This window comes from Chiroxiphia lanceolata, chromosome 9 (assembly GCF_009829145.1).
Source record: "Chiroxiphia lanceolata isolate bChiLan1 chromosome 9, bChiLan1.pri, whole genome shotgun sequence".
Classification (NCBI taxonomy): Eukaryota; Metazoa; Chordata; class Aves; order Passeriformes; family Pipridae; genus Chiroxiphia; species Chiroxiphia lanceolata.
In genome coordinates, this window is record NC_045645.1 from 24,359,883 (window position 1) to 24,387,805 (window position 27,923).

At 53.5% G+C, this 27,923-nt stretch overlaps 3 protein-coding genes and 1 long non-coding RNA gene across 8 annotated transcripts in view; 1 reads left to right on the forward strand and 3 right to left on the reverse strand.

Moving 5' to 3' along the window:
- Positions 1-1,062: 1,062 nt before the first annotated feature.
- Positions 1,063-8,721, reverse strand: UAP1 (UDP-N-acetylglucosamine pyrophosphorylase 1). 2 transcript variants are annotated; one of them, XM_032696957.1, is made up of 10 exons: positions 8,406-8,721; positions 8,125-8,329; positions 7,306-7,481; positions 6,869-7,041; positions 5,505-5,698; positions 5,003-5,146; positions 4,402-4,590; positions 3,887-3,934; positions 1,883-1,949; positions 1,063-1,631 (listed from the first exon to the last, which is right to left on the reverse strand). In XM_032696957.1, the coding sequence occupies exons 1-10, from the start codon at positions 8,713-8,715 to the stop codon at positions 1,539-1,541; spliced, it is 1,599 nt and encodes a 532-aa protein (XP_032552848.1). In that variant the 5' UTR covers positions 8,716-8,721; the 3' UTR covers positions 1,063-1,538. The 2 variants fall into 2 exon arrangements, with proteins under 2 accessions (XP_032552848.1, XP_032552849.1); XM_032696958.1 differs by lacking the exon at positions 3,887-3,934.
- A 249-nt stretch (positions 8,722-8,970) lies between these two features.
- On the forward strand, positions 8,971-10,034 carry LOC116790807. Its single transcript, XR_004358505.1, has 2 exons — positions 8,971-9,636; positions 9,758-10,034. It is a non-coding gene; the product is annotated as an uncharacterized LOC116790807 (long non-coding RNA).
- UHMK1 (U2AF homology motif kinase 1) lies at positions 9,788-24,801 on the reverse strand. The gene is made up of 8 exons (XM_032696181.1): positions 24,464-24,801; positions 22,991-23,283; positions 20,113-20,304; positions 19,237-19,331; positions 18,242-18,318; positions 14,810-14,908; positions 13,779-13,867; positions 9,788-13,319 (listed from the first exon to the last, which is right to left on the reverse strand). The coding sequence occupies exons 1-8, from the start codon at positions 24,753-24,755 to the stop codon at positions 13,173-13,175; spliced, it is 1,284 nt and encodes a 427-aa protein (XP_032552072.1). The 5' UTR covers positions 24,756-24,801; the 3' UTR covers positions 9,788-13,172.
- A 568-nt stretch (positions 24,802-25,369) lies between these two features.
- The window catches only part of NOS1AP (nitric oxide synthase 1 adaptor protein), a 44,858-nt gene continuing 42,304 nt past the window's right edge, over positions 25,370-27,923 (reverse strand). For 2 of the 4 annotated variants that reach the window (XM_032696694.1, XM_032696695.1), the window contains exons 11-12: positions 27,599-27,866; positions 26,362-27,497 (exon numbers count right to left, since the gene is read on the reverse strand). In XM_032696694.1, the coding sequence (XP_032552585.1) occupies positions 27,008-27,497; positions 27,599-27,866 (758 nt within the window). In that variant the 3' untranslated portion in view covers positions 26,362-27,007. Of the gene's footprint in view, positions 26,166-26,361; positions 27,498-27,598; positions 27,867-27,923 lie in introns of those variants that run through there. The other 2 variants (XM_032696697.1, XM_032696696.1) reach the window with 2 other exon arrangements.

The following is a 27,923-nucleotide window of genomic DNA, read 5'->3' on the forward strand; positions in this document are numbered from 1 at the left end:
AGTGCCAGCTGAGCCAAGGGTGCCCAGAGTTAGGGCACAGCTTCCTCCAGGCTGGCAGGGAGGGCAGGCAGGGAAGGGGTGAGAGCAGTGCCTGCTGCAGGGCTCTGTAGTGTGCCCCCTTGTGCTGCCCCAGATCAGCTGGCACGGAGAAGCACAGGCTGCCCTATGTGCACACCCACAGAAATGCCAGCCAGCTCTGCTCTGCTCCACTCCCCTCCCGCTACCTGGAATCAGTACTCAAATAACTTGGCAGCAGCCAGTGCTGCGCTGCTCTGTCCCAGGACCTGACGCAAAGGTGGTGGTCTGCAGAGCCAGAAGCCAAAGCCTCGGCCACACACAGCCCAGACAGCCAGTGCAGAGCCACCAGCAGGCACAGCGCCAGCCGGGACCCCCCGCGTGGCCCTGGCTTCCCAGGCACACTGCCTGGGAAACTGAGCGCTTGGCTGAGCCTAGGATGCCCAACAGCCACCTTAGCACTCACAGGACTTGGTGACTTCCCCTGGGGGAGAGAGGTTTGGGTCCCATTCGCAGCCCTGCAAGGGAAAATCCCTCTCCAGGCAGCCAGGGGGCAGGGGGACTCAGTGACCAACCACACCGGGGCTGTGATGGGACAGGATCAGGAGAGGAGCTGGCCAAGCTCCTTCTTTTCCCAAACAGGAGGGGAGGCAGCACAGCTGCTCTACCCAGGGGCATCAGGATGCCACACTCCACAGCAGTGTGCAGTGGAAGGAGCCCTCTCAGGAAAAGCAGAGGGCACACAGCACTGCTGGAGGGCTCCATGCCAGGCTGGCTTCACCCTGAGCGCTCCGGCAGCCCAGCACACCCGCCTGTTCCTACCTGCTCAAGGCTTGCCACTGTCTGCAGGAGTACAAGAGGAAAGTGCAACTCTCTGCTTCCTCCAGAAATGCCCCAAACAAGCACTGCAGGCCAGAGGACCGGCTTGCAGCCACCCCAGGCAGCAACCCTTGCTGCACTGGCAGAGCACATGGTATGATACAGTCAGCTCTCTACTCCATGAGCAGAGCCTCTGTGGAAAGTCATCATCACTCAAACACCACCAGATGACAAACAGGAGGGACTCAGAGTTTAATTGGGTGCTTCCAGTTGTGCAACATAGAAAGGATGACCAACAGGAGGGACATGGGCAATGACAGGGACCCTATTAAAAAAAAATAGTCATGTAGATTTAAGAAAAATAAAAATTCAAGATTAATCCCAGCCCCGTACCATAAAAATCCTCTCTCTGCATGTACAATGAGTACTACTATATACATGTTTAAAAATAAATGCCCACAGCCTGGAGTGCAAAGAGCAGCACGCCATAGCTGTGCTTCTTGGCAGGGGAATCCATAAAGTGTTTGGTTTTTAAATTAAAATATAAATAGAAGCATACAACGTGCTGAGAACCAAGTGGGCCACATCCTCCCCTGCACAGGGCTGGAGTGAGCAGGACCAGCCCCAACCAGTCACAGCTATAAACCTTCATGTGTCTGAGTTCCTGACAGGATGGACAGCCCTGCTTGGGCACCCTGCTGCCACTACATCCCATTCTTCACCAGCTCGTGGATCCCATCCTCGTCAATAATCAGAGGTGCGCGAAACTCTCGGTCCTTCACGTACTTTTCCAGACCCTATAGGAAGACAAAGTGGCTCATTAGGAACACACCACACGTCATCTGCTCTGCTGACCCACTGAGCTGCTCACAGGTGGCTCTGGTCCCCTCCTGGGCTAACAGCTTGGGGGACACTGTCTCAAAAAGCCCCACAGGGAATTCAAGTCACACTTCCATGGCTTATCCCCTCACGTGTGTGCCCTGCCAGCCCCTCCACCTGTCTAGTCCATCTGCAAGGACCTCTTCAGCTCTGGAGAGTCAGTACTCACTTCTCCTCCATAGGACACGAGGGGAGAAATTTCACACTGGATTGGCAGGTCATTTGCATCCTTCAAGCTGCAGAGAAAAAGTCAGGAGAGTTAGTTACATCCCACCAGGGGACATGGACGGGGCCCAAGATCTTGCTGATGCCAGGTGGGGGGTCAGCACAGAGCTGCCACCAGCAGAGAGCTGCCCTGGGTTAGTCAAGCCTTGCGTGCTCTCCACAGAGGTGCAAGTGAAAGTTTAGATACCAGCAGCGACTGAAAGGGAAGAGAGCTTTAGATGTAGGTTTCATGATGCCTTTCCGTGTGTGCAACTACATCAGTGCCTGTGTCCCCAGCCCCACTATTTTTGATGCTGCATGCAAACTAGTCACTCCTCCTCCTGCACCCTTGGGGTGATGGCAGATGCACTCACACAGCACCTTCCCATTTGCTGGCTATAACTGGTCTTTCTTTCAGCCCTCTCCTGCTTAAAGCACAATCTGAGGACAGAGGGTAAGCCTGTCTGCTCGCTCAGAAATGCTCCCTGCAGCACTGTTTGCTCCTCCTGCCTTTGCCTTAGATCAACTGTTTCAGCTCCTTTGTTCTGCCTGCACGCTGGCACTGGTGAGCAAAACATCAGAACAACACCAGTACTGGCCACTGCAGCAGCACTGCTGGGCAGGGGGCTATGTGGGGGCCCCAAGGCTGCTCCTGCTGCCACTAGCCTTTGTAGGACCCCCTCCCAGATACTCCCTGGATCCAGCTGGCATATAAGTCTAGACAGGGGGTGCAGCCATGTGGAGCCAACAAGGAGCCACAGCAGCACCCCAGGGTGCCCCTTCCCAGCCACTCGCCATGGCAGCCAGGCAGGCATGGCAGGATGTCATCCATGACAATGCTCCCTTCACTTTGGTTAAAGCTCATCCCTGCTGCCACGCACTCACTCAGCATCCCTCCTGTCCCAGCTGTAAATAAAACTCACCCAATACTAACCCAGCCCTCATACTTGTGTTTGCCTTGGAGTTAGATTCCAGATAATTGTTTAAAAAAAAAAAAAAAAAGAATTGACATCAACTGACAATGAAGAGTAAATGTAGGATAAGGTGTGTCCTTCTTCCTATGTTATAACTAGTGTGATAGCCCAGTCATAAGCCTGTAAACACTTGGAGTCTGGAATTAAAACAGAGATCCTAGGAATATCTCACCAGAAAGTACTATAAGATACAACTTCTGAAGCGGGGGAAGGTAACAAGCTTGCTTAGAGCTGGTGTATGACTCGCAGACCAAGTCCCAGACACCCCACCTGCCCTGTGCCTACAGAACGTGCTGCTGTTAACAGAAGTGTTAAAGCTCTCCCGTGTATTCCCGTAAACTTTCAAGTGCTGAGCCAGGGGCTTTCCCTGGTGTCATGGTCTGGATGTACCAACCTCAAGAGCTGAAGTCACACAAAGCGCAGCTGGCTGCTGTGCTGTGATTCACACATGCTACATCAAAGCCTGCTTGACGTTAACTCAATGCTTTCAATCCCGTTTCCATCTGCCTGGATGCCTGGTGGACATCGGGAGATGGCAGCCGTCTCCAGCACTGGGACCAGCCGGGACCAGTCCAGCCTGTGCTGTGCCATGGTGTGATTAACAGGGGGGTGTCATCGAAGGGACGTGCCACCATGTTTCCCAACAGCATCCCGCCTGTGGGGTGTCCTTTGGGGGCCGTGGGCAGTCAGCATCAGGCTGCTGCCACCCCGCATCCACACCAGCAGCACAAGCCCCATCCAGTCATCCCCGCCAGCTGCCCCTGCGGAAAGGATCCTAGGAGGGAGCAGACGCTGCCTACTGCCCGCCACCGTGAGAAGCAGCATCCACGGCGACGAGCGGTGGGACGTGCCCCGCTCCCAGCATGCGGCCCAGAGCCCCCCGGCCCCGTTAGTGGCTGCGGGCACCTGTCCCAGCGCGCACCCACGGCCTGGCCTACAGCCCGTTAGCACCTAAGCACAGCCCCGCCACCATGCACGCTGCACGGTATAGTTACTTGTCTTTGACATCTGCTGGCGTGGCAGTGGATCTTCCGTTTGGGATGCTACATGGGAATAGACAAGGGTTAGCGAGGCAGGGAAAAAACACAGCAGAACAAGTCTGGGCTTTGCTGATCTCCAAAGAGGGGTTGTGGGGAGGGTCCTGTGGTCAAGGGATGCCCTGACTCCAGCCTGGCTGCTGTATGGATCTGCTGCTGCGCTTGGGCTTCAGGGAGCCACCTCCTCCCTGCAGAGGCGACCTTGGCTGTGCAAGGCAGTCTGGCAGGATTTGGTTCAGAGGTGCTGAATCAAGAAGGAAAGCTGCTGCTGAGTGAGCAAGCGCTGCTCCTGTGGCTACCACTCAGCCCACATCCAGCTCTGCCCCACGGACCATCCAGGAGAAAGGACCCATAGCTGGTCACTTCAGTGACACTGTTATCAGGAGCACCGAAATGCAGAAGGGCTGGGAACTGCCTCGTGCCTTATATCCAGCCCAAAAAAGGATGCAGGAGTGCCAGGAGCAGCAACTCACCGAGGGATGGCAGGGATGCGTGTGCCGTTTTCGTCCACAAAGTGCCCCCCTGCATTGAGAACCCAGCAGTGGTGCAGGGACATCAAGGCATGTCGGGCTGTGGTGGGGTTGTCCTTGCCATTCTGGCTGTCTGCGTTCTTCAGGGGAGAGAACTCGTCCTCACGCAGCACCTCGTACACCACAAACTTCCTTAGGGGGAAACAGAGCATGGGAGGGTCAGGTTTGGAAATCGTGGCTGCTTCATCACTTCTCCCCTGCCAGGGTGGCTGAGCTGGGGCCATGGCCTTCCCACAGCCCACACCCATGGGCTGTTTTTTACAGTCATGAAGGAGGGAAGGGAGGGCCTGGGCTGTAGAGTCAGCAGATGTTCTTCTGGCCCAGGAGCAGGGCTCAGCCAAGCAAGAAGCACACAGCGCCTGTCCCTCCAGCTGCTCATCTCCAAGCACAACTATCCACTGCTGTGGCAAAGCACAGGAGCTGGCATCTTATCCCAATGCCAGGGCATCACCAGTGGGCACACCCCTGGCACCACCTCGAAGGCTCTCAGAGCTGCCCAAGGCAGAGCCAACAGCCTCTTCCCCGTGGAGAGAAAAGGACATACTTGGAAAATTGGAAGATGTCAAAGACGAACTTTTCCATCTTAATCCCATTGGGCTTCTCGGGTTGGATTAACTGCCCTGTAGTGATGTCCACATGTGGGATCTTCTTCTCAGCTACATGGTGCTGCAGCTGTGGTTCATAAGTGCTGCAACAGGCCAAGAAAGAGATGTCACTTGCCTGAGCAAGCCACGTCTCCATCTCAGACACTGCTGCAGCAGGAGAGCCTCCCTGAGGCACAGGCTGCTCATCCCCATGGCAGCCAGGAGAGGACGGCTCCACACGCCTGCACTCCGGAAGCTGCATCCAGCTATGACCAGGAGAAATCTTATCTCAAGGAAGAGACTGTGTGGAGAGGCAAGGGTCAGGCCACATGTGCAGAGGCTGGATATCAGGGGCCTCATGTCAGCACACCTGCAAACAGCTGGAGCTTAGTCAACAGAAAGCAAGGTACAGTCGAGTCCACTTGGCACCAGGACTCCAGCAGCACCCTAGCAGGCCCTTACTTGACTACATCTTTCAGGAAGGCAGTGGTGAAGTAGTGATTGGCGATGTTGCCCGCGTTGAAGAGCAGCCGCCCGTCCGGACCCCGTTTCTGGGCAGTGGCCAGGGAGATCTCGCTGTACTCCACCACCTGGTACACACCGTCCACTCGGCACACCACACCCACCGGCTCCGTGGGGTTGGTCTTCTCCACCACCTGCCCAAGGGAAGGATTGTCAGAGAGACACCTAAAGCCCAGCACTGCAAATATACTCCCTTGTACCCAGCATCCCCTGCCAAGGCTTTTTGCTGTGCTGGGATAGTGCAGGGATAGGGATGCTGGAGCCCTCCCCTCTCAGGTACTTCTGGCAATGGGGATTAGAGGAGGATGATGGCAGAACTGGGTGACAGGGTGTCAGACACACCCAGAGGGTGCGGGCAGGATCTGGCACCAAGCCCATGTGCAGCTGGCAGAGGGCATGGATATTTTTAGGCAGCTTGCTGTGCACAACCAGGAGGCTGCTGGCTCAGCAGAGCCATCCCCCTACACTTGACCTCCCTCCTCTTCCTAGCAACCCACATACCTCCATCTGGGCACAGGACTACCCCAGCAAATCCCTACCCATCACTGTCACCACGGTGGGGTGGCATGTAGGGACAAAGGGCATTCTGCTTATTTCCTCTTTCTCTCGTGCAAGCCAGGAGGAGGAACTGCTTTCCCTTTCTCAGCTTGCTCTCTGAAAGCTTCAGACCCAGTAAGTCCTCTTGTCTGTTTGCCAGAGCCAAGCCCAATGTAAACAAAAACAGCCTCTTTGGCTGTTAAGCCAGTCTTTAGGTAAAGCTTGGAGTATGCAATGTCCTATCCACAACACACAGGGCTGGTTTCAGTGTGTCAGCTGCACCCACCAGATCCTGGTCCGGTGGCCCAGGATGTCACTCCTGGGGACAGCTGACAGCCTATGGCAAGGATCTTGTCCACCTATGCTAGCCACAGCCACCTGGAAAACAGCTGCCCAGCATCCAGGTGTGAATCAGGGAGCTCCAGAGGACTTTCCAGGAGCCTCTTGGCCCCAGGCACTAAGGGACCTCTGAGCCCTGGGCCTTTCGGTGCCATGTTCCTGTGCAAGACAGGAGAGGAAGGGCACCAGGCAGGGCTCAGCAATGCCCCACATCCCCCACAGTGCCAAGGGCAGGCAGGACTACCCAAGGGGCAGGTAGGACTGGCAACATGTGCTACTTCACCAGTATGCTCCTGGTGCTTAGCTATCCCTTCTGAATGTGGTGAACCAGAAAACAAAGGATGAGGAATCAGGGAAGACAGGCAAGGAGCAGGACAGACCCCACTCGGCTCCAGGGACGCAGTGCCTGCCAGCCCCCAAAACAGTACCTTAGCCCCACAGTCTGCTCCCTTCTCCAAGCAGAACCCAATGAACCTGGGGTCAGCCACCTTCACCAGGATGTTGTCCACGCAGTACACATGGACACTCTGCACACCCCTCCGCTCCATGTCGTCCACGATGCCGTGTGCCCCCAGGGCTCGGTACAGGCCCCCATTGCCATCTGCAAGGAGAACAAACTATTGGGGCTGCAGCAACACCCAGCAGTCCCATCAGCCACCCACGCTCATCCTCCTTCCCCACAGAGATGGTGTGGAGGGTCGTCAGTCCAGCCATACCCCACCCTGGTCCTCCTTGCCAAGACAGACACCTCTCAGCCTACATCACCCGTCAGCCACGTCACACTGCAAGACTCCAGCTCCAAAAGCTTGTCCTCAGCACCACATCTTGCCTCTGTGCACCCCTCCCATCAGCTCCCACCACTAACCTGGTGCCATAGCAATCTTGCCCTTCTCCTCCAGCAGGATTTTCCCATCAAACCCCAGGGCAGGCAGCATGCCCTGCTGGAAGAAGATGATGTTTTCCTTCTTCAAGCCAAAATAACAATGCTTCTGGAAGAATTCCTTGGTGGACTCCATAGTGCGGCCACTTGTCATGATGTACCTGTTGCAGAGCAGGAGACCCCCAATGAGCAGGGAGGACAGGCAGGGTCTCACACCCCTTATCCCAAATGTAGGGAACAGCCCTCTCCACGTTTAGGAGGATCTGACCTGCTGTCAGATGGTGGCTTGCCACCACTTTGGCAAGCCAATGAAGAGCTTCACTCTTCCTTGCAACATGTATCTCCAAAACCATAAAACACCCTGCACAGTGCAGGGGACACCCGTAGCAGCTTCTTCCTTGACACCAACCTCCTGCTCACAGCACCACAGTTGCCCCTTGCTGTCTAGACCCCTGCTTTGCATGGCTGCTGTCCCATATGGGGACATGACAGACCTTCCCAAGGGCCATGGGGCTGAGTTTGACAACGTGGGACCTGCCAGTGCCACTCACTGAGCCTGGAACCACTAACTCCAAAGGGATATGCCCATAGCAATAGCACTGGTATCAAGAGGGGCTGCGCCAACCCATTGTTCCTGGGCGGCCAAGGGGCTCTGCATCAGCCCAGGGGCTGGGAAGGGGAACTGCACGAATCCGGGGGATCTCGGGCTGCTGACACCCACAGGGCTACACCGGCCCATCAGCGCCAACGGGATCCTGCCGACACCTCCCTGTTCCCCAGAGGCCACCCGGGGCCAGAGCTCACCAGGGGATATGGCAGGGGGTGCCGTGCTGCTCCTCCGCCAGCTGCTGCAGCCGCCGCAGGCGCTGGGCCTGGAGGTGGAAGAGGGTCTTGCGGGAGGGCAGCCCCACGTCGCACATGCCCTTGGGGTAGGGGACGCCGAGGCGGGTGCCCTGCCCGCCGGCCAGCAGCAGCGCGGCCACGCGGCCGCCCGCGATCTCCGCCAGCCCTGGGGGAGCACACACGCGTGGGGCCAGCGGCTCCGGCACCGCGCCGCGCCGGGCCCCGCCGCCCCCGCCACCTACCGCGGCTCTCCCAGCGCGGCACCAGCCCGCGGTCGCGGCTGGCGCTGCCCAGCACGTCCCGCGGCACCGGCTCCATCCGCGCGTCAAGCGCCGCCGCCGCTTCGCCGCCGCCGTCCCCGCGGGCGCGGCGGAAGAAGCGGTTGATCTCGGCCACGTCCATGCCGCTCAGCTCGGCCGCCAGCGCCCGGCGGGCCGCGCCGCCCAGCTCCTGCCAGAAGCGCAGCACGTGGCCCTGCCCGCCCGCCTCCAGCCGCTCCCGCAGCGCCGCGTCCATCGCGTCCGCCACGTCCGTCGCGTCCGCTGCCTCCATCCCGCCCGCCGCGTCCGCTGCCTCCATCCCGCCCGCCGCCGCCGCGGGGCCGCCGCGCCCCCGCCGGCATTTTATAGCTTCACGCCGCCGCCGCGCCGCCAATGGCCGTGCCCCGCGCCACGTAGTGCCCGCCCCCCGCCCAATAGGCGCCGGGGGAGGGGGTAGGACGGCCCGACCCCCTCGCGGCGCCGCCGCCAATGGGAGCGGCCGCTGCGGGGGCGCGCGCCGGAGGCTGCCATGGCAACGCGCGCCACGTCAGCGCGCGGCCCCGGCCGGGCCGGAGGGGAGGGGCCCGTAAGGAAAAAACCCAAATCCACCCAAAAATTCGCACGCGAGTCCCTGCGGAGGAGGAGCCCCGCGGGGAACAGCCCCCTCAGCCAGCCGGGCCCGGGAACCGTGCCGGTCCGGGACCGGTGAGACACCGCTCGTCCCGTTATTCAGAGGGCGCCTGGTGTCACAGAACATCCCGAGTTGGAAGGGACCCACCGGGACCATCAGTCCAACCCTCAGCCCCGCACAGGACCCTCCCCAAGAGTCACACCGTGTACCCGAGAGCGTTGTCCCAGCGCTTCCCGAGCTCTGCCGGGCCCGATGCTGAGACACGGCCCCGGGGCTGTGTCAGCGCGGCCGCAGCCACAGAACCGCCCACGCGGCCCCCCCGGCGGCTGCGGGACCTTGTGCAACCCGCATCATCTGCCGGGAAGGCTCCTGCGTCACGGAGTGGTTTCCCCCCCGGATGACATCCCTTCGGAAGCCCTTATGCCAGAGCGAGCGAGGAACACGCCCGTGTGAGGTGTCCGTAGGCGGTGCTGCCGCAAGCAGCCGAGCCTCCAGTGACTGGGAGGGGACACGGTGGACTCTGGCCAGGCAGAGGTCACCCCGGCGCTCCCAACGGGGTTTTCAGCCCTGCTGGCGCACAAGGTGAGTAAGTTCCAACAGCCAAGCATAAATACCACCACCATGGCCAGGTCACAGCCCTGTCCCCCCAGACTGGCGCAGGGTGACAGAGAACTTGCCCAGCTACGTTTTTTTTCACCATCAGTGCCACAAGAACAGCACACTGCACAACCACTTCCTACTGAAGCATCGTTTATTAATCACCTGTATCAAGCACACATCTGCTCAGCAAGGGTGCATGATGGGATACAACAGTTGACATCTAACCCGAAGGGAGGCACGTGGTTACAGGATCCGGCACAGCAGGAGGAAGTGTACTGAACCCCCTGGAAAGACAACCCAGGTGCAATACAGTGCCCGTTGTTAGGCTGTGTTGTTAGGAGGCTGAAGACCAGTGAGAATAAAATTAGGAATACAGCTAAGATCAGAGCTGACTTGTGCTTTGGCCAGTGACTTAAACACCAGTTACCCTACGACTAAGGTAGGACTACATAGATCGGTGCTACACCAAGGGCTATTGGGAGGGAGCAGCACAGACCAGGAAACCCAGCAAGCATCTGAGTGGAAAGCCTCAACACTTCTGCACCTCAAGCAGGCAGTAGTCTAGAGACAAGGAAAGCCAGGCCCATCCAGGCACATGCCACGACAGACACCTTGGACTGAATCACCACTCACACTTGAGATACGATCTAGAGTTAAGAAACTCACAGGTTTTAGCAGGGCTAAAACTTATGCCAAGCCACCACTAGGTTGCTGAGACACCAGAGTAAGCCTCATCTTGGGAGAAAGTCTATGAAGGCAGAGGCTGAGGAACAACAACAAAGCGCATCGAAATCTCCCTGTATCCCAAAGCCTGCAGAGGGGTGTATCCAGTGACAGGACAGAGATCAGCATCTTCAGCTCTCACCAGAAGGAAAATGAAAAGCAGCTCTGGGTTTTTTGCCCAGCTCAGTGCTCAAGCATGGTCAATGAACATCAGAAGAAAAAGACCTGATAGCAGAAGTTTGCATCTGGAGGATTCATTTAGGTCCTATTAAAGCAGCTGAACAAAACCCCATCCAAACTCTAGTGGAGGAGCTCTACCATGCTGCAGGAACAGGCTGTAGATCCTCTCTAAAGATTAATCCTGGCATAGCTCTTTTGTTGAAAATCCCAAAGCATAATTCTGACTGAAAAAGAGATATGCTTGAAAGATGACAGAGCAGCTCACGGTCCTAGAGAAATGCATGTGAGAACTTAAAACACATTCAAGTTCTGCACCTGCACCTCAACATCTCCCTGTCCTGGTACTGCTGTAGGTGACAGCACCCAGGGGAGCTCCCTTTGTCCCCACGTGGGTGGCACTCAGCAGGGCAGGAACTCTCAGGTTTGTTCCTGCCAGCTTAATGCTGCTGACATGATGGCATTCAATATGTGTAAGTCTGGGCCAAAGTGCTTTGACCCCTGGCTCAGCCCCTCAGGGACAGAGGGGCAACAACACAGAGCTGAGGCAGTCAGTCAATGCCTACCAATACTTTAAACACTGCTCTTCACATAGGAAAAACCCTCACCCAGTTAATGATCCAGTTCCTCCCAGACACTAAAAGGTGCTTCACTGCAAGGACAGTTAAATTAAAAGCAATGAATCACACACCCCAAAGTTGGTTAACAGCTATGTACACCAAAGTAGCGTCATTCCCAGAAAAATGTGATCAGCAAATCACACCTTAAAACTCATTGTGGCATTTTTTTTTTTCCCTGGCAAGCCCACCATCTCAAAGGCAACAGAAGAATTCAGAGATTGGTCCTTTCAGGGGGAGTTTGGGAAGGGCCACAGTAGACAGGACTATACACCAGCACAGAGAGGAACTCAGACTTGTGAAATGCTACAGACATTGGATCTTCTGACACACCACACACAGGGCAAAAAATCAACAGGAACTTTTAAGTGCAGGATTCCAGCAAGTCCAGCATCTGCAAGATGCAAACAGTAAACTGCAAGGTAATTCAGGTATTATTCCAGGGAAGGTCAGGGATGGTTCAGGCAGCTGCCCACAATTATTTCAGCTGGAGAAAAGAATTCAGGAGGGCTCTCCTCCTCACTAAAACTGGTACCAGGGTCACAAGCCACCACCAGCCACAAGCTGGTCACCCTGTAAGCAGGGCTGTTTCACTCTGTGATCATCAGGAGCAAAGTGCCTACCCTGCAGGGAGAGGCTCTGCTGGGTTACAGGTTTGGACACCCCTGGGAAACAAGTCACTGCCAACCCCACACCAGCAGCTGTGCAGGGTCTGCCTGAGCACTGCAGCCACAGGACCAAAGCATGCTCTGGGGGGAGCAGCGATGCTGCTGGCCCAGTGCTTTTTCCCCAAAAGCACATGGCTGTTGTCCCTGACAGTGGGAAAGACCTTCTCCTGGCCAGTCAAGTCTGATGACTGATTAAGCCCTTTCCATACAGGATCTCAGATTGCCTCAGGCCCTTTGTGTAACCTATGAAGGACCAAAAGTGTCAGTGCTTCTAATCTACAAGTCTAATGGGTTAATGCAAAACCAAAATGCACATCACAGAAAAGCCAAGCATGGGACCTACAACAGACAAATATTTGTTCTTATAAGACTCGCAGGGCAGGAGTCCTGCTGAGACACAAAGAATACTGCGTGCTGTAGCACTCCTTTCCAAAAACATCACCTAAAGATGCTTACATATTACAGATGATTTGGCATCAGAGCTAGGGAGCATCAGTGCCAGCACAGGGTATGTGCTAGAAAGATGACTCCACATGGCAGAGTTTTCACATCACCTCAGGCTACAAAGTGCTTACAGGTTGTGTGGGGACTGAGGCTGCCACTGCTCTGACCTGCTATCCACCACCAGTCTCGGCCCACTCCAGGCATACAAGCAAGCTCAGCTCCCCACAGGCATTGTCATCCACATCTCATTGCCTCAGCACAGATGTCTGTGCCAGGTCAGTTGGATGACTCTGCTTGGCTCACGGTGACAGGGCAACCCCATAGGCTCAGCAGATCCGATTTCACAGCCTCCCTCTGCTCTACGTGATGAGAAGACTCAAAAGTCCTCCTGGTCTGCTTTAGAGAGGATGGTGTTTTTGCTGCTTTATTTATTATAGGTATCAACAAAAAGCAGGGAAGCCTTCCTCCTCTTCTTCCTCCCCAGTGCTGGAGTTATAGGAAAGCTTAACAGAGAAACCCTCTCCCTAGAGCCAAGTGCTAAGGCCGAGACTTTGGTCTCACTGCAAATCGCTGAAGAGAGCTTGCCAAGGTCTGCTCGGCCTGCCGGGCTCCCACCGTCACCGCTCCTGCCGTGCGAGCGCCCACCAGGGCAGAGCCACACGCCCCCTGCACACGAGCAAGCACAACACACACACAGGCACACGCTGAAAGCCATCCCGGCCTCCTCGGCACATCACAAAGCAGCAGTAAAGGTTTCAAAGCCCATTCAAGTCCTTCGCATCTCTCCTTCACAGATGACTCGAAAGCAGGGCTAGGAAGATCTTTTGCACATTCAACTTTAAAACGTGAGGAAGAGGAGCAAGACAACTCTCCTGATTGTTGCTACTGCCTACAGCAAGTTTTGGTACAGATATCCTCTCTTATAGGCACTCAGTGGGTAAAACGTAGCCACAACAAACTTGCCATCAAAAATCTTTCCAGTCAGCATTTTTTGGGCAGCTTTGGAATCACCAGCATTTGCATATTCAACAAAGACCTGAAAGAGAGAGAGGAGAAACAAGACTTCCAGTGCTCCATGCCACTCACTCCCTCCCACCCCGCAGCTGGGAAAACCATTCCTGAACAAAGTCTTCCCCTCCATCCTTGGCTGAGCACAGAGCGTTGGAGCTAAAAAGGAAAGAGCTGCTTCTCTGAATTGGGATTTCATCTCCTACTCCTCATTCGGTAAGGTGGGAGAAAGTATGATAATGCTCTACATCCTCAACATTTCCTCTCCCACCCATTAGCTTCTACACTTCCATCCCATATCCCAGCCCCCCTGCTAAAGCTGTTTGGGCAACCTTATGTAACTAGGAAGGAACCTGTGCTGTCCTTCAAAATAGCCATTTATTTTTAGCACTTCCATCAGCCAAGAGATTTCCAGGCACTGAGCAGCAGTCCTGCAGCACATGGAGAGCATGTAGGAATACAGAGCCTCTTCCCTCCGTTCACTTACTTGGCCTTTACCAGGATTCTCCTTTGGAATAAGCAAGGAAACCACCGGTCCATATTTCTGACACTCCTCCCTTATGTCTTCCAGGATATCTGAGAAAGGAAAGAGTTGGTTGTCTTTCACTTGCAAACTAAGACGAGCCAAGAAACAAATGAAGGCGAGATAACACATCAAGAACACTTAGTCAACACATAGCTTTTTCTTCTCAATTTAAAATAAACAAGCATGAAGTGCCATAGCAGAAGCTTATGCTGCTTAATGGCCACCTAATGAGAAGGAAGTGTCTGAACTGAGGCTCAGGAACACAGACCTGCAGGCAGTGAACCTCCATGAGCAGGGTTTGGAGCACATGAACAGTGCTCTTCCTTGCACACAAAGACTGGCCTTCCAGTAGCTAAAACATTTGGGATTTACGAGTGTCTGCTATGGCACTGGGAGGAGGGGAACTAAAGTAGCTGCCACAAGCCCTTCTTTGTGTGAGCAGAACCTGGCCTTTAAACTTGTATTCCCAGAGCTCTCTAGCTTTTGCCACTCACATGGATTTGACAGCAAGCAGAAATGCAAATTCCACCAACATGCCTGGCCATCTACCACAGTTTAAGAACTCCAATGAGATATTTCAGTTCTCTGCTGAGATCTTGGATAAGTTCATTAGCAATTTTTTAAGGATGTGTGCTACTGAACTCCAGAGTCCTGTACATGTCCAGTGGAAGCTCAAGAGCTACAAACACGCAATGAAGTCTGCAGGCATTTAAACAAAGAAGAAAATAAAAATAAACTTTTTGTTTGTTTGTTTTTAAATTTGGGATCCTTCAAGAAATTCCTACAATCTCTGCTTCCTCTCTCAGCCTCTTAGTCTATTCTCTATTGGTGCAGTTGAACCACTTGGTACCGAATCTCAGCCGAGCAGCTCTTTGTTTACTGTTCTTGAGCCTATCAATTGCTCACCTGCTTGCTCTCACATCCCCAGAGGCAAACAAAACAGAGTCTGTAAGACAACATTGCTACGTGGGAATTGCATGGCTTGCACCAACCTTCATATTCTTCTTCGCACTGCAGAGAAGCATCACTTAGAACATTTAGCAGCCTCAGCACAGGCGTGGGGAGCATCACCAAATCTTCGATATGGGGAGCTGTTTGACATCCAAAGAATTAAAGAAAAGAAATCAAAGGAGCAAGAAAACAGGAAGTTGACTCAAAATGCATTATGATACACAAGCACTCACTGCTCCTTGCAGTACAGTTCTGCTTCTCTGCTCCTTTACCTGCATTTACAGTCTGTATTCTCTGTTTCCAACTTATCCTCACCTGTGCACTGAGAGACTCTTCCGATGGGTTCAGTGCACTCTGCAATTATTCTGAGGCTAGCACCTGAAATTGCTCTTTAAATGAAGACTAGAGTTGTGTCTACTTAGCTCAGTCTCAGAAATTGATGTGACCTCAAGAGCTACGCTCGTTGAACAAACTACCCCATATATGTGAAGATGTGAGAAGATGAAAGAACTACTCTGCAACTTACCTCTCCTGTTACTGCTAACAGACAAGCTGAAAAAAGGCTGGCCAGCTTCTGTAACTCCAATTCTTAAATCATACTAAGGCACAGGCCTCAGATCTCCCTAGAGTATCTTTCCCTGAACAGCATGTAAACCTTCCCTCTTCAAAAACCAACTGCAATCCACTGCTTTGAAGACCACCATACAACCTTGCAACAGAAGTGGGGAAAACTATTTGGTTACTTAATGCAGTGCTGTAGAATCAGGCATGGCCACAAGGTGGGGGAGCAGTGATCCTGTGAACAACTTCATAGCAGCAGAAATAAAACACTTTGGGCACTTGGCTCTAGAAGACAAGCAGCACAGAACAGTGTAGTATAGATACCACTGTGGGAGAAGGAAACAGTCAAGGTGGAAAGGCTAACAGCAGAAAATGAGGATATCCTCTATAAACTCAAAGCTGCAGGGACAGTGTCACTTCTCCAAGAAAAAAAAGCTTGATTTTGCAGTTCCTGGACAGGACTGGCAGGCCACTCATGAATTTAAGATCTGGAAGCCCAACTTGCAGTACTTAGAGAGCGTTAATGTGTTTATTTGTTTTGGCAGCTACAGCAGCTGAACACAATAGCAGTACTTCAAAGCTCTCCCACTTGACAGTGAGAGGGGACAGAAAAGGGAAATGGCTTCAATTCTCCAGCCTGAGCCTTCTAACCACGTTTGCAAAGTGGGCTATTATTTCCTAGGAAATACTTTTCCAAGTAAAGTACATAATGCATATGAGGGAGCTGACATCTTTACTAGGCACAGACAGACGTTGATCTCATAGTCCAAGAAAAGATGCAAGGTAAGCACAAACGTAAATCTCCTCCTGCCTGACATGGAAAAGCCCTTGGGAAAAGCTTAGGGTATGAAAGGCCTTATCAGTCTAGATGATGCCAGGAATCGCTCAGGGCAGCCCTTTGAAGAAAAGTGCTGCCTTCAGATAACCAGGCATATTCCAGCTTCAAGTGAACTTTGAGGACCATTCTTCCACAGGACTATTTGCAACCAAGAGACAGCAGATGAATTGGAGACTGAAAGAACATGTAAGTGTCACCTTGGTCTTACATGCTGCCCCTTTTATTCACAGAATCATTTAGTATGGAAAAGACCTGTAAGATCAAGTCCCACACAGCACTGCCAAGTTCACCACCGAATGTCCCCAGTCCACCATCAAATGCCACATCTACACTTCTTTTAAATACCTCTGGGAATAGTGACTCCACCACTTCCCTGGACAGCCTGTTCCAATGCTTGACAACCTTTTCAGTGAAGAAAATTTTCCTAATATCCAATTTAAACCTCCTGTGGTACAACTTGAGGCCATTTCTTCTTGTCCTGTCACTTGCTACGCAGAAGAAGAAACAGACACTAAGGTAAATTTGTCCTTCATTTCATATGTCTTTTTTCAGAGGGGGAGACAAACCAACACTTAGAATTCAGAGCCATCTGGTATTCTTGTACCCAAGTGACAAACGCATTTCTTGCAATACTCTTCTGCTTTAGGAAGTACTTTCTACCCAGTCCCTCTGCTCCTCTTCAAATGCCAGGTGACACCAACCACACCGACAACACAGGAAAGAAGCTGATGAACTGGAAAGTCAAGACTTGGCTGTAAATGACAAGGAAAGCCATTCTCATCTGTCTTTGCTCTAAACAGAAAAGCTGTGTCCAAGTGAAAGGCAATGACAGATCATTTTCTGACCTGCTAGGAAAGCAACAGTAAATGGTTCTTTGTGCAGACAAGCATAAGCACAAGTTTGGCAAAGAAAAGAACCAGCAAAGAGAACTAAGAAAAACAGAAGCTCTTATATAAACTCACAGCACTAACCACAGAAGCACCTTCCTCTGTACAGTTAGAAGTCTGTGTGTTTAAAACTAGATCAGAAAGCACTGCCAATACACTATTCCCTCTGCTCTAAAGCACTACTGGCTGCAAGGTTCAGCCATGGAAGGCAGCTTTGATTACAACAGTCCCAGTTTCTGAGATGCAACTGAAGTTTGAAAACAGGAATGAGTTGTTACCTTTGCCTAATACACAGAAATATCAGTATCTATAAGAAGCAACACTTAGTGACCTTTGCTGCAAGGTACAGCAAGGAGCTTAAGAAAAGCAGGGCTAAGATTCCAGGGGAACTCCTAGCCCAGCCAGAAGCTGGATGCCTGAAGCATTAATTTATGCTGGAGAAAAGCTGGATGCAGAGCTCTTCACTGGTGTTCTTGAAAAGACAAGCTCCGGAGAATGCTACTGTGTTGCTTTTGGAACAGAAAACAGGGAGATCTCAGCCCACCTTTTGCTGACCACCTGCTACCCATACGGGGAGGTCCTGAGGAAACACCTCTATTTCACTAAATTTAAGGGTCAGATGAAAGTGACAGTGACATCTGTCCATGACCTGCCACACAGGCACCAGAACAGGCAGGCCAGTCACTGCAAAAAGGGCTCACACCTTGAGAACACACTGGGACTGTCTGACCTATGCAGAGGCAGCAGCACATGCCACCACCAGCCACTGCCTCAGTCACTCACATTCCTGGCAATTTCTCAACTGGGAAACACTTGGCATAAGAAAACCCATCCACTCACCATAAATAGCATTTCACTCTTCAAAAGCACCTCGATGGTCACAATATTAGGTAAATATCTTGGTTATTTCTGTCCCCTGAGATGAATTCTGCTGCCAATACCCTCTTGGTCAGAATTTAATGGGAGTCCAACCAGGGAATAGTGACAGCCCATGAGGCTGGAGAGACAGGGCAGCACTGAGAGCACAGGCATCACTCTGACCTGCCTGCTGCGGTACCATGGAGGGCTGGGAAGAGCCGCAGAGCAGCAGCAATGAGGCCTGAACCAGAAACAACAGTTGAACTGTGCTCTGTGCTGCTTCCAGCACATGCTGAGAGCCGTGAGCAGGAGCGACACACACAGCTTACCAAAGGGAATGCTGAAGAACGGGCTGCATAAAGCCTTCTCAGCGGAGGCTCGCTTGCCTTGGTCACAATGAAGCATGCTGGAAGAGAAGACACACTTATGTTCTTGCGTGGGACGTTCCTGCACAGACAAATTCCACTCAGTGGAAGCCAGCACAGAGGAATACCATATTTTTGGGGTGGTTATGGAACAAAGAGAAGAGTGAGAAGCACACCTTCCAACCCACAGCTGAAGCACACCAGAAGGATCCCCTGAAAGCATTTTGGGTATATGGCAGAGCAGGCTTTCCTTCTTGATGTCTCTCAGCACCAGAAAGTTGCTCACTTACAAGTTTACAGGGAACATAGCATGTTCCAGCTTGACCTCCCCAGGTCATTCAGCCCACATCTCAGGCATGCATGCAGTCTCATGAAAGTTATCACACACCAAGGTGCTCCCACATCTTTCCACAAATGGGATTCAAAGCCCAGGGCTTGCCTGAGAACATGCCCTACTCAGCTTTACCGGTGGCTCCCAATACTATTTCTGCCCAGTTGTGTCCTCATTCACTCTGTAGCCTCAGAGCACAGTCACAGAACAGTGACAACAATCCCCTTGGCAGACTTCTCAGTAGAGTTTCACAAGAGCATTTGAATCCTGACAGCAGCGGAGAGCAGCACTTCCTGCCCCTCTCCCTCGTTTCTGACAACACTCTCCCAAAGCAGCAAAGTCTTCAGTATTCTCCAAATATAATCTCTTGGCTTTAAGTGCTAAGCACTGAAAGAGCAAATGATCAACATCGTGACTGATACTCTTTACGTACTTACTCCAAACTGTACCAAAATCAGAGGAACCAAAACATCTCTGATAATGCTTGCACTCGTTATGAGTACAGTGGGAGATGTAAAAAAAAAAAAGGAAGTGTTAAGTGTAGGCTCTAAGTTGCCAAAAGCAAGGCTACAGGCTTGACTTTACAGAACACATCTTTAAGCACCAGTAGGCAAATATGATAAGATACCTTTTGATAAGGTCTCTGAGGTGATAAGCTGGAATGGCTGAATTAACCACCCCTTCACTGGCAAATATACGATCAATGATGGCAGAACTGTTTGTCTGCAAAGAAAAAGAAACAGTGATTAGGGAGGTAAAAACCAGACCAGTGCAAAGCTTGCAATATCCCACCGTTTTCCAGACTGGATGGCAGAGGGCTGTAGTACTGTGGGGTTTTGTGAGACATCCCCAATGCCCAAGCCTCACATGTTAAACTAGTAGGCTCACATCAAATGAAGTTTTTCTCATTTGCCTGTGCAAAAGCTGGAAATTTCCATATGCAGGAAAATTTGCTGTGACTGTGGAGGTTATGATGCTGAAAGGATATTCTTACTGGGAAGGGTAACACAAAACAAGGTTATTTCATACAAAACAGAGGATAGGCTCACAACACAGAGACTTCCTCTTGTTTTCTCAGGATATAGACTTACAAAAAGATCCCCAAATTAGAGCTAACATTAAACTAAAATCAGCAAATAATTCCTCTGTCATTGTGCTGTTGAACTAGCTGACAAAAATCAGCCACTGACTTTTTTCTTCCTCCTGTGCTACAACAACAACCAGGACAACTTGCCTACCAAATCTAGGCAAGACAGGCTCCAAACACAGACGCCTGGAACCCTCACCTCTCAGTAACCTGAACACAGGCAGCATTCAGAGATGCCAGTCCCACAGGGCAGGTGTGTCTTTAAGGCTCTGGAACCTTAATCCTCAAAGCAATAGGATTAGAGAAACATCCTGGAAACACTATCTAGTTGCCAGGTGCTACCTCACAAATCCAGGTTATGAACAAGGACTTGTTTGGTTCAAGCAAGAATGCTCTCAGTAGCTCTCTCTCACTCACCTTCCATTCCTGAGATTGGACTGTATGTTTCAGTTTCATTCCTGAGAACATTTCCAGTAAAACAATTCCCAGACTCCACAGATCCACAGCAGAGGTACATTCTGTCTCACTCTGGAGCCCTGCCTGCGCCAGGCAGTTCTGCAGTTCTGCCTCTGGAGCCCGATACCCGTCTGTTTGAATATATTTCACATCCTACGGGAGACAAAACACACAGAAAAAGTTAATTTTCCAGAATCACGTTCTCCACTCTATCCTTAAATCAATTCACAGCTATCCTTCCAAATGGGGCCCCAAAATACTACTGCTAAATTGACAGAGAGCATTGTACAGCCTTGTGCAAGGCAGGGAGTTCAACTCTCTATACTGCTGTGCTGAGGAAAAAACAAGACTATCTGGAAGAGAAAACATCTCCCAGCAAAACAGCAGGCATCCCACTAACATCTGCCCCCTCTGAAAGACAGTACTGCTGGGAGGAAGAGGCTGGATGTCATTGCAGACTGGCCCTTTAGCCTCTCCTAAGCACAGAAGACGCTAGAAATTTCAGGATAAGAGTCGAACACCCACACTGTGCTCCCACATCAGCTGCATGAGAGCACAAACAGCCCTATCTGAGCAGTGAGGATCAGTAACTGCTGCCATCATTCAAGTGCTGATGTTCCCTGGAACAAAATGTTAAAAGAACGAAGCAGGCACCTAATGCTCAGACAAGGAAATTATCAAAGGCACTTCCCACACACCTCTTCCTTCTCCCCCTCACAGCCTCAAGTGCTGCAGCAATCAATACCTGCCCAGCTGCTGTGGCTGGCACAGCAGAAGAAAATGCCCATACACTGCCTGCTTCAAAGAAAACAGGAAATTACAAAACCACACAAGTGCTGGCTGGAGGGGCTGCTCTGAAGGCTCCAGTCCAGCCTTGTGGTCTCAGGCAATACCTGGTCAGTCAGCTGTGGCTTTGTCCAGCCAAGTGTACAAAGACAAACTGCATGCTGCATCTTTTTAACATGGGAGGGCTTGTTTTACACTCAGAAAATCACAGAATATGCAAGCCTACTTCCTGGATAAGGCACAGGATTGGGAATTCCTATCAGGATAATACAGTCAACCCAAGATTATCTGGTTCTCTGACTGAAAATACACTTTACAGAAAACATTTTCCAACAGAGCTCAAAAGTGGTTTACAGACTCTAAAAAAAAAAAAAAAAAAATACACAAATTGCTCATCAGTGTCCCTCCTCCTATCAGCAAGGAGCAGAACCTCCAGCATGGCAAAAGCAGCAATTTGGCAGCCCCACCAAAAAACATTCAGAGATAAAGAAAACACCACGGTCAATGGCACCAGGGAAAAGAGTGAGATGGAATGTCACTCCTACAACCTAAAGCATTTTGAGAGCCACAAGTGGTTGAGACCTTGCTGTATGTACAGCCATTCTCTGTTAAAACAGTAATAGCAGGAAACTTGACGTAAGGATAAGCTTGGCAGGACTGTCATACATAAAAGTAGCATGGTCTTTGACTCAGATAAGGAAATCATGCACGTAGGCTGCTGCCCAAGGCAGGGGTGGGAGGAGACGCTGATACCTGGCGCACATGCAAAGCAGGGTCAGACGGTTCACCCCACGCAGCCACTGTGTTTGTGAGAAAGGGCAAAGGAAACTCAGCCCAAAGAAAGCAGATTGGAAGGAACCATGGAAGCAAATAAAACAACTGATCACCTATTACGAGGCAACTCACAGAGCAAGCAGCAAAACACAGACCTGAATTAAATAAAAATATGTGCATTAGACACAGGACACCAGGAGCATGTATTTTGCTGATAGACAGCAACAGATTACCAACACAAACTCAGTCAAGAACGTGGGAGAACTGAAGACAACATGGAGGAGTTAAGAAGCCCAAACATTAAAAACAGCTCCTGTACCAAAGAATTCAGAGACAGGTCACCCACACAACCCTCTGATATTCACAATCAGTGAGCTGTACTGTTAATACCAGCTAAACCAGTATAAAAAAGTCTATTAACTTAAAACCTCTAAAAGAGAAGCATGGACGGAATGGGGACAAGCCAGGACAAAGTTTGAATGAAAAAATCCATCACCCAATGATCACAGGCAAATGTTCTATGAGGCTACCTGATGGAAAAGCTTTACTGAGAGAGGGAGGGGTGAAAGGAAGCTCTATCAAGCCCACAGGCTCTCTGCTTCCATGAGAAGCCACAGAAGAGAATAAAATGGACAAGAACAAACTTAGAAAACTCAGTATCACCAAAACGAAAAAGTGACAGCAAGGAGAGAGAGAAAGCTCAGCAAACGAGAGAAGCAGAGTAGAACAGGCAGAGATTGTCCATGTCAGTAAAGAACAGACACTGCCCACCCACAACCAGAGCATGGGCTCGAAAGAAACATCCAGACTTCCTGAAAAAGGGAAGCTGCTGAAGCTAGGGTAAAGACAAGCACAAGGACACTGCCAGAGATAACACAATTGATTGGGGAAGCTAATGGTGAAGTCTGGACTCCTACTACCCATGATAAGGGATGATAAAAGCAAATTCTGCATTTCTGGGTGCTCCCACTGGTCTGACCATGCAAAAACTGCCAAACTTCCCAAGAAGCTGAGACACCACTTTTCTCAGTGCATCAATTACTCTGGAATTTGTAGTACAAAGGCTAAGCCATCAACAGAAACCAGAGACATCCCAAGGAGATGGGAACATGAGCTTCTGTTTCTGGGGCCAGACAACATTTTAGCCTTTTCCAGGAAACCCTCAGCACCAGCTCAGCTACTCTGATCAGGTCACGTCAAGTCCTACACTCATGACCTGAAAGCATCACAGAGCCACACAACACAGAGCCATCTGCTTCAAGAGTAGCACATTCCAAACCTGATTCCCCTCTTTGAAGCTAAGTCCAAAGTCAATGAGCTTAAAGCACTCCTCCTCTGCGCTCCACAGGATGTTGCGTGGCTTGAGGTCTGCGTGCACGTAGCCTTTGTGGTGCAGGAAAGCCAGGGCTTCCAAAACGTCTCGGGCGCAGTGCTGGATCATCCACATGGAGCAGCCCTGGTTGCTGGAGTGCAGCAGCAGCTCGGACACACTGATGTCCAGCAGCTCCAGCAGCAGGCAGCGAGACGGGCCGTTGGCAGAGTAGTGGTTGGTGAACACGCCGTACAGAGTCACTGCAGCGAGACACAGCGACAGGCATCGGTCATCCCCTTCCACCACTGCACACCACCACAGCTGCAGGGGGCAGCCCAGCTGTTTTGTAACTGGTGATGTTCAGAGGGATGGAGAATCATGCTTCGGAGGGAAGCAGCAAGGGAAAACCAGCCCTGTCACCTCTACGGGCTTCAGAGGACAGGCCGGTCTCACAACACCCCACCAGGCTTTGCTAAAGAGACAGGGCTGGGTGCTCCTGCTCAGGACAACTGGGGACATGGATAAGCGGGGGGGCAAACTGGATGTAGTGCCACTCTTTTTGAGACATTTATCTCTTGAGAGATTTATCTCTTTCCTGTGATAAATCTTGCACAGTGGGACCCAAGCTCTGTTTGGGTGTCCAGGCACATTATGGCATTAAAAAATATTTCGTACCAACAAAAAAATAGTATCAGTGGGTGAACTAGGGCACTTCCAGCAGCCACCTCAAATACACAGGCTTCCTCCCTTCCCAGACTCATTCCCATCTGTGGAGGCAGCCCAGGAGCTCCAGCCCAGCCCAGGCAGGCCAGCAGGCACACACTGTCTCACTGCTGCCCCACAGGCAGCATGGCTCTTGCCAGGGCAGCTCTGGCACCCTGCCCAAAGGAGGACTCAGGGGTGCCCTGCCTGCAGTGACCCTCTCTGCCCACACAAAGGGTGATGCCTGTCTCTCCTGCCCACTCTGGGGACATCCCCTGCAGACCCCGTGTCCAGGTAAGGGTTGAGGTACCAAGAGCACCCACCACAGCGAGGCTGCTTTGGGGTACCCAGGCTGACGGCCCTCAAACCTGCCCACCCAGGGGTGCCAACCCAAAAGGCACAATGCCCTGCCAGCGAGGGTGGGTTTGGGGGCGAGGATGCCGTATTCCCAAAGGAGCTGCGGGTTCCCCTCCCTGGCTGGAGGGGTTGGCTTGGGGGCTTGCCCTGGGTGGGCAGAGGTGAGGGCTATAAGGACAGAGGGTGCCCGCGAGGGTCCCCGAGAAGAGGCGTTTGGAGATCCGAGGGAGGATCGGGGGGTGCCCGGGCTGCGGGGCGGGGGGCCGAGGGGCGGGGGATGCCGGGTGCCGGGGTTGGAGTGTCGGGGTTGGGGTGCCAGGACGTGGGGATTGCCGGGTGCGGGGGTTTGCGGTGCCCGGGTCGCGGTGCCGGTGCTGTTACCGATGTTGCGGTGTCCGCGGAGCTGCTCGAGCGCGGCGCGCTCCTTGCGGAACCCGTACTCGGCGCAGTCGGCGGCGGGCGGGCGGGCGCCGGGGCGGCGAGCGGGGCCGGGCCGCGGCCCCGGGGGCGGCACGAACTCCTTGACGGCGCCGGGGGGGGCCCGCGGGTCCCCGCAGCAGCGCACCCGGTACACCGAGGCCGAGGAGCCGCTGCCCAGCGGCGCCTGCACCTCCCACAGCCGGCCCAGCGCCTCCAGCAGCGGCGGCGCCGCGCCCCACGCGCACCCCGACATGGCTCCGCGCCGCCTCACATCGCCATCCCGCCGCCGCCGCCGCTCCGCCGCTGCCCCGCGGGCCGCCCCGGCCCCAGCCCCGGCCCCGGCCGCGGCCGCGCTCCGGCCGCCATGGCACCGGAAACGGGGCGGCACCGCCGGCGACACCGCCCCCAGCGGGGCGGGGCGGGGGGCGCGGCCCGCCCGCCCGGAACGGTCTGGGCCCCTCTGCAGCCCCTGTCACCGGCGGGGTTCTGGTCCTCTCAGCCGGGGCGCAGGCGGTCTCCAGCACCCTAAGTAGCTCCTCACAGACCCTCAGTACCCCCGGGAAGCCGTCCCTGCCAGCCCTCAGCACTCCCGGGGTCTGGTCCCCTCAAACCGGCTACAAGCGGGCTCCAGCATCCTCATTACCCCCCGGCTCACATCTCCTCATCCTAGACACCAGCTAGGGCTCCTGTCCCCTCAATGCCAAGCACAGCAGGGCAGCCACGTTCCCTTCTCAGCCCGGGCACCGCCAAACTCCCCCAACGCCCCCCGGCTCCCCACCAGACCGGTCTCCCGGGATAGTGATCCCCTGTGCAGGTGCCAGGCTGGTGCAGGGGGGCCCTGCCCATCAAGGGACTGCCACATGTCAGTGGGTAAAAAAGAAAAAAAAATTTATTGTGCAATCTGTGTCTTTTGTCCCAAGCAACACACACCTCCTGACAACATAAATAGAAGTACTGGACTGGCAGTGAGTGTGATTACCCTTCCATTAAGGAGAAGGTTCCTTTGGGATGGCAGCAATGGAAGATGCTGGTTCCTCAGAGAAGGGCTACAAGGCCTGGTTTCCATCAACACCTACAGTGTAGCACAGGTCTGGGCAGCACACAAATACACATACACAGATTCCTGTTTGGGGTGACACTGGCCATGCACAGTGTGACCACATTGTACACACCTGAACACCAACCATGGGCTCTGTGCATCTCTGTATCCCCTTCGCTCCTGAGCAGGGCTTTCCCAGGGCCAAGAGCTTCAGAACCCCAGCATCACCATGGCACCACCACGACAACAGGAAGGAGATGGGTGGCTGCTCCCAAGGCAAAGGGATCACAAATGCTCACAGCCTCCTTCAGTGGTACAACCTGGCTTCGGGTGGTAGAAGATATTTCTTTAGTCCAGCCACCCTGCATGGCCCAGAAGCAGCTGCAAGCAGAAGTGCCCACCCATGAGCTCCTTGCCTCCTCCAGCCCAAATCTCAGCTTTGGAGCTTTTCTTCTCAAAGCCACTTTTGTGGTAAAGGTGTACATAAAAGCTCTAAGCAAAAAGTTCCATCTCATAACTGCTTCCTTGCACTGGCACAGGGGTCCACAGGCTGGCTACCCCTTCTGTAATCCATGGGGTAACACTCATAGAGCAGTGTCAGAGAACCATGTGGCTTTTTGTGTCCTGCAAAGACATCACTGACATCAGTGACACTGGCCCACACGGAGTGGGCTGCCTGCCTGGACAGGGCGGTCCTGTCCATGATGGCTGGGGTGAGACCAGGAAATAAGTGGGGAAGGGGGTCTCACAGGAGCTTGGCACCAGAGCCCGCTGACCTGTGCAGTCCCAAGTGTCCAGCCCTGCTCCCCACCAGAGCCTGTGCTGTGAGCAGGTCTCCTGCATCTGAGGCTCTGCTGCAGAGAGATGGCACTGGGCAGAGTACTGCCATGGGGTCATCACCTGGAGAAGGTCCTGGGCACTTCTGCCCTCCCAGCTCCCTGGCAGCCAGCACTAGAGCTGGGTTAGCCTGCTGACGCCCTGGGATAGGGTATCTCGGCAAGCACATGGCATAAGCTGGGAAATCCTCTGGACCAAGGCAGCCAGTGCAGAAATGGGGAACAACAGTGTGGGACACTGACTCCAGCAGAGCCTATAGGATTGGGGCAGACTGGCACTTCTGCCCCCACACACCCCTTTGGTCCCCAGCTCAGCATGGCTCCTGTCTGCAGATGGGATGGTAGTGACACCATGGCAGGACAGGACCTTGGCACTGACCAGGGTGAACAGGCCCAGGATGGGGTTGCAGAAGCCACAAAAGCCATGGCAGGACACGCTGTGCCCCTCCCGGGAATCTGGGGAGAAGTAGGTTGTCATGGCTCCCCACGCCCCACACTGGGGCAGCAATGGCTCCTTCCACCCTGGGGCTCCCCCTCCCAAAATAAAGACCCCAAAAATGGCAAGTGGCAGCAAGAGACATGTTTGGGAGAGCCAGCCCCCACACTGCCCCTGTCATGGCTCCCCCACTGCTACTCAAAGGACAGTAAGTCGGGGTGGGTCCCCTCCACCTCCCAGCCAGGGGTACGTGGCTCCGGCCGCCCTGTGCTCCCTGGTAGCTCATGCTCCAGCCTTGGTTTCTGTGAGGGCTTCTCTGTGGGGGGTGACAGCTCGGTGGCCCTCTCACCCACTCGCCACTGGCTCTCCTGGCTGCCCTCATGGATGAGGTCGGGCACAGGTAGGGCACCAGTGGGCTGGTTCCCGCTGGGCTCTGGGGTGCCTGTCGTGCTGGGCACCCCAGGGCATTCTGGAGGGGATGGGTCTCCCGTATCCAGCTGCTCCTCTGCAAGGTCAGGGCGGTCTGTGGGTGGTTCTGGAGGCTCCTCTGTGCCAATCCTTGTACTGGTCTCTGGCTGTGGAGCAATGAGCATGTCCTGCGGGGTCTTCAGGGCACGTGGTGTCCGCTTCTTGGTGATGGGGGGCGGGGGGTCCAGCCGGGGAAAGGCATCCAGCCCGACAGCCCTGCAAGCACAGAGAGGGAAAGTCACATATAGCCCCATGCTGAGGCCTCTCCAGCCTATCCCAGTGGCCCTGCCACGGGATGCACAATGCAGGACACTCACCCGTCCTCGACAGCCAGCTGTGCTGTGCCCAGCATGGCGCCCACGCCAGCGTTCGCCTCCATCGCTCCCACACTGGGGAGGCCGGCGGGCTCCTTTCGGCGCAGGAGGTCGTTCACCTTGGCCCCCATGGCCTTGCCCAGGTTGCGGAGGTGTTGGCTGCTGGCAGGGCGGGAGGGCTGTGGCAGAGTGCCCGCCGAGGAAGGGACATGCTGCAGCCGCGGGGTGGGTGCCGTGCTGGCGCTGGTGTTCTCAAACATGCTCTGGTCCACTGGAGGGGGAAGGGAACAGAGACGGGATGTGAGCCGGGCTGGAAGGGCGATCCCAG

Bases quoted from the DNA above. Each gene is read 5' to 3' on its own strand.
- UHMK1 (XM_032696181.1), bottom strand. From the start codon at position 24,755: ATGTCGGGGTGCGCGTGGGGCGCGGCGCCGCCGCTGCTGGAGGCGCTG. The intron at 14,909-18,241 runs GTAAGCTGTGTG...GATGTCAAACAG, and splicing joins GTTCTTCAGCATTCCCTTTG to CTCCCCATATCGAAGATTTG. The intron at 13,320-13,778 runs GTAAGTGAACGG...TCTCTCTTTCAG, and splicing joins AGAATCCTGGTAAAGGCCAA to GTCTTTGTTGAATATGCAAA.
- UAP1 (XM_032696957.1), bottom strand. From the start codon at position 8,715: ATGGAGGCAGCGGACGCGACGGACGTGGCGGACGCGATGGACGCGGCG. The intron at 8,330-8,405 runs GTAGGTGGCGGG...GTGCTCCCCCAG, and splicing joins GCCGCGCTGGGAGAGCCGCG to GGCTGGCGGAGATCGCGGGC. The intron at 7,482-8,124 runs GTGAGCTCTGGC...GCTCTGCAACAG, and splicing joins ACCCCCTGCCATATCCCCTG to GTACATCATGACAAGTGGCC.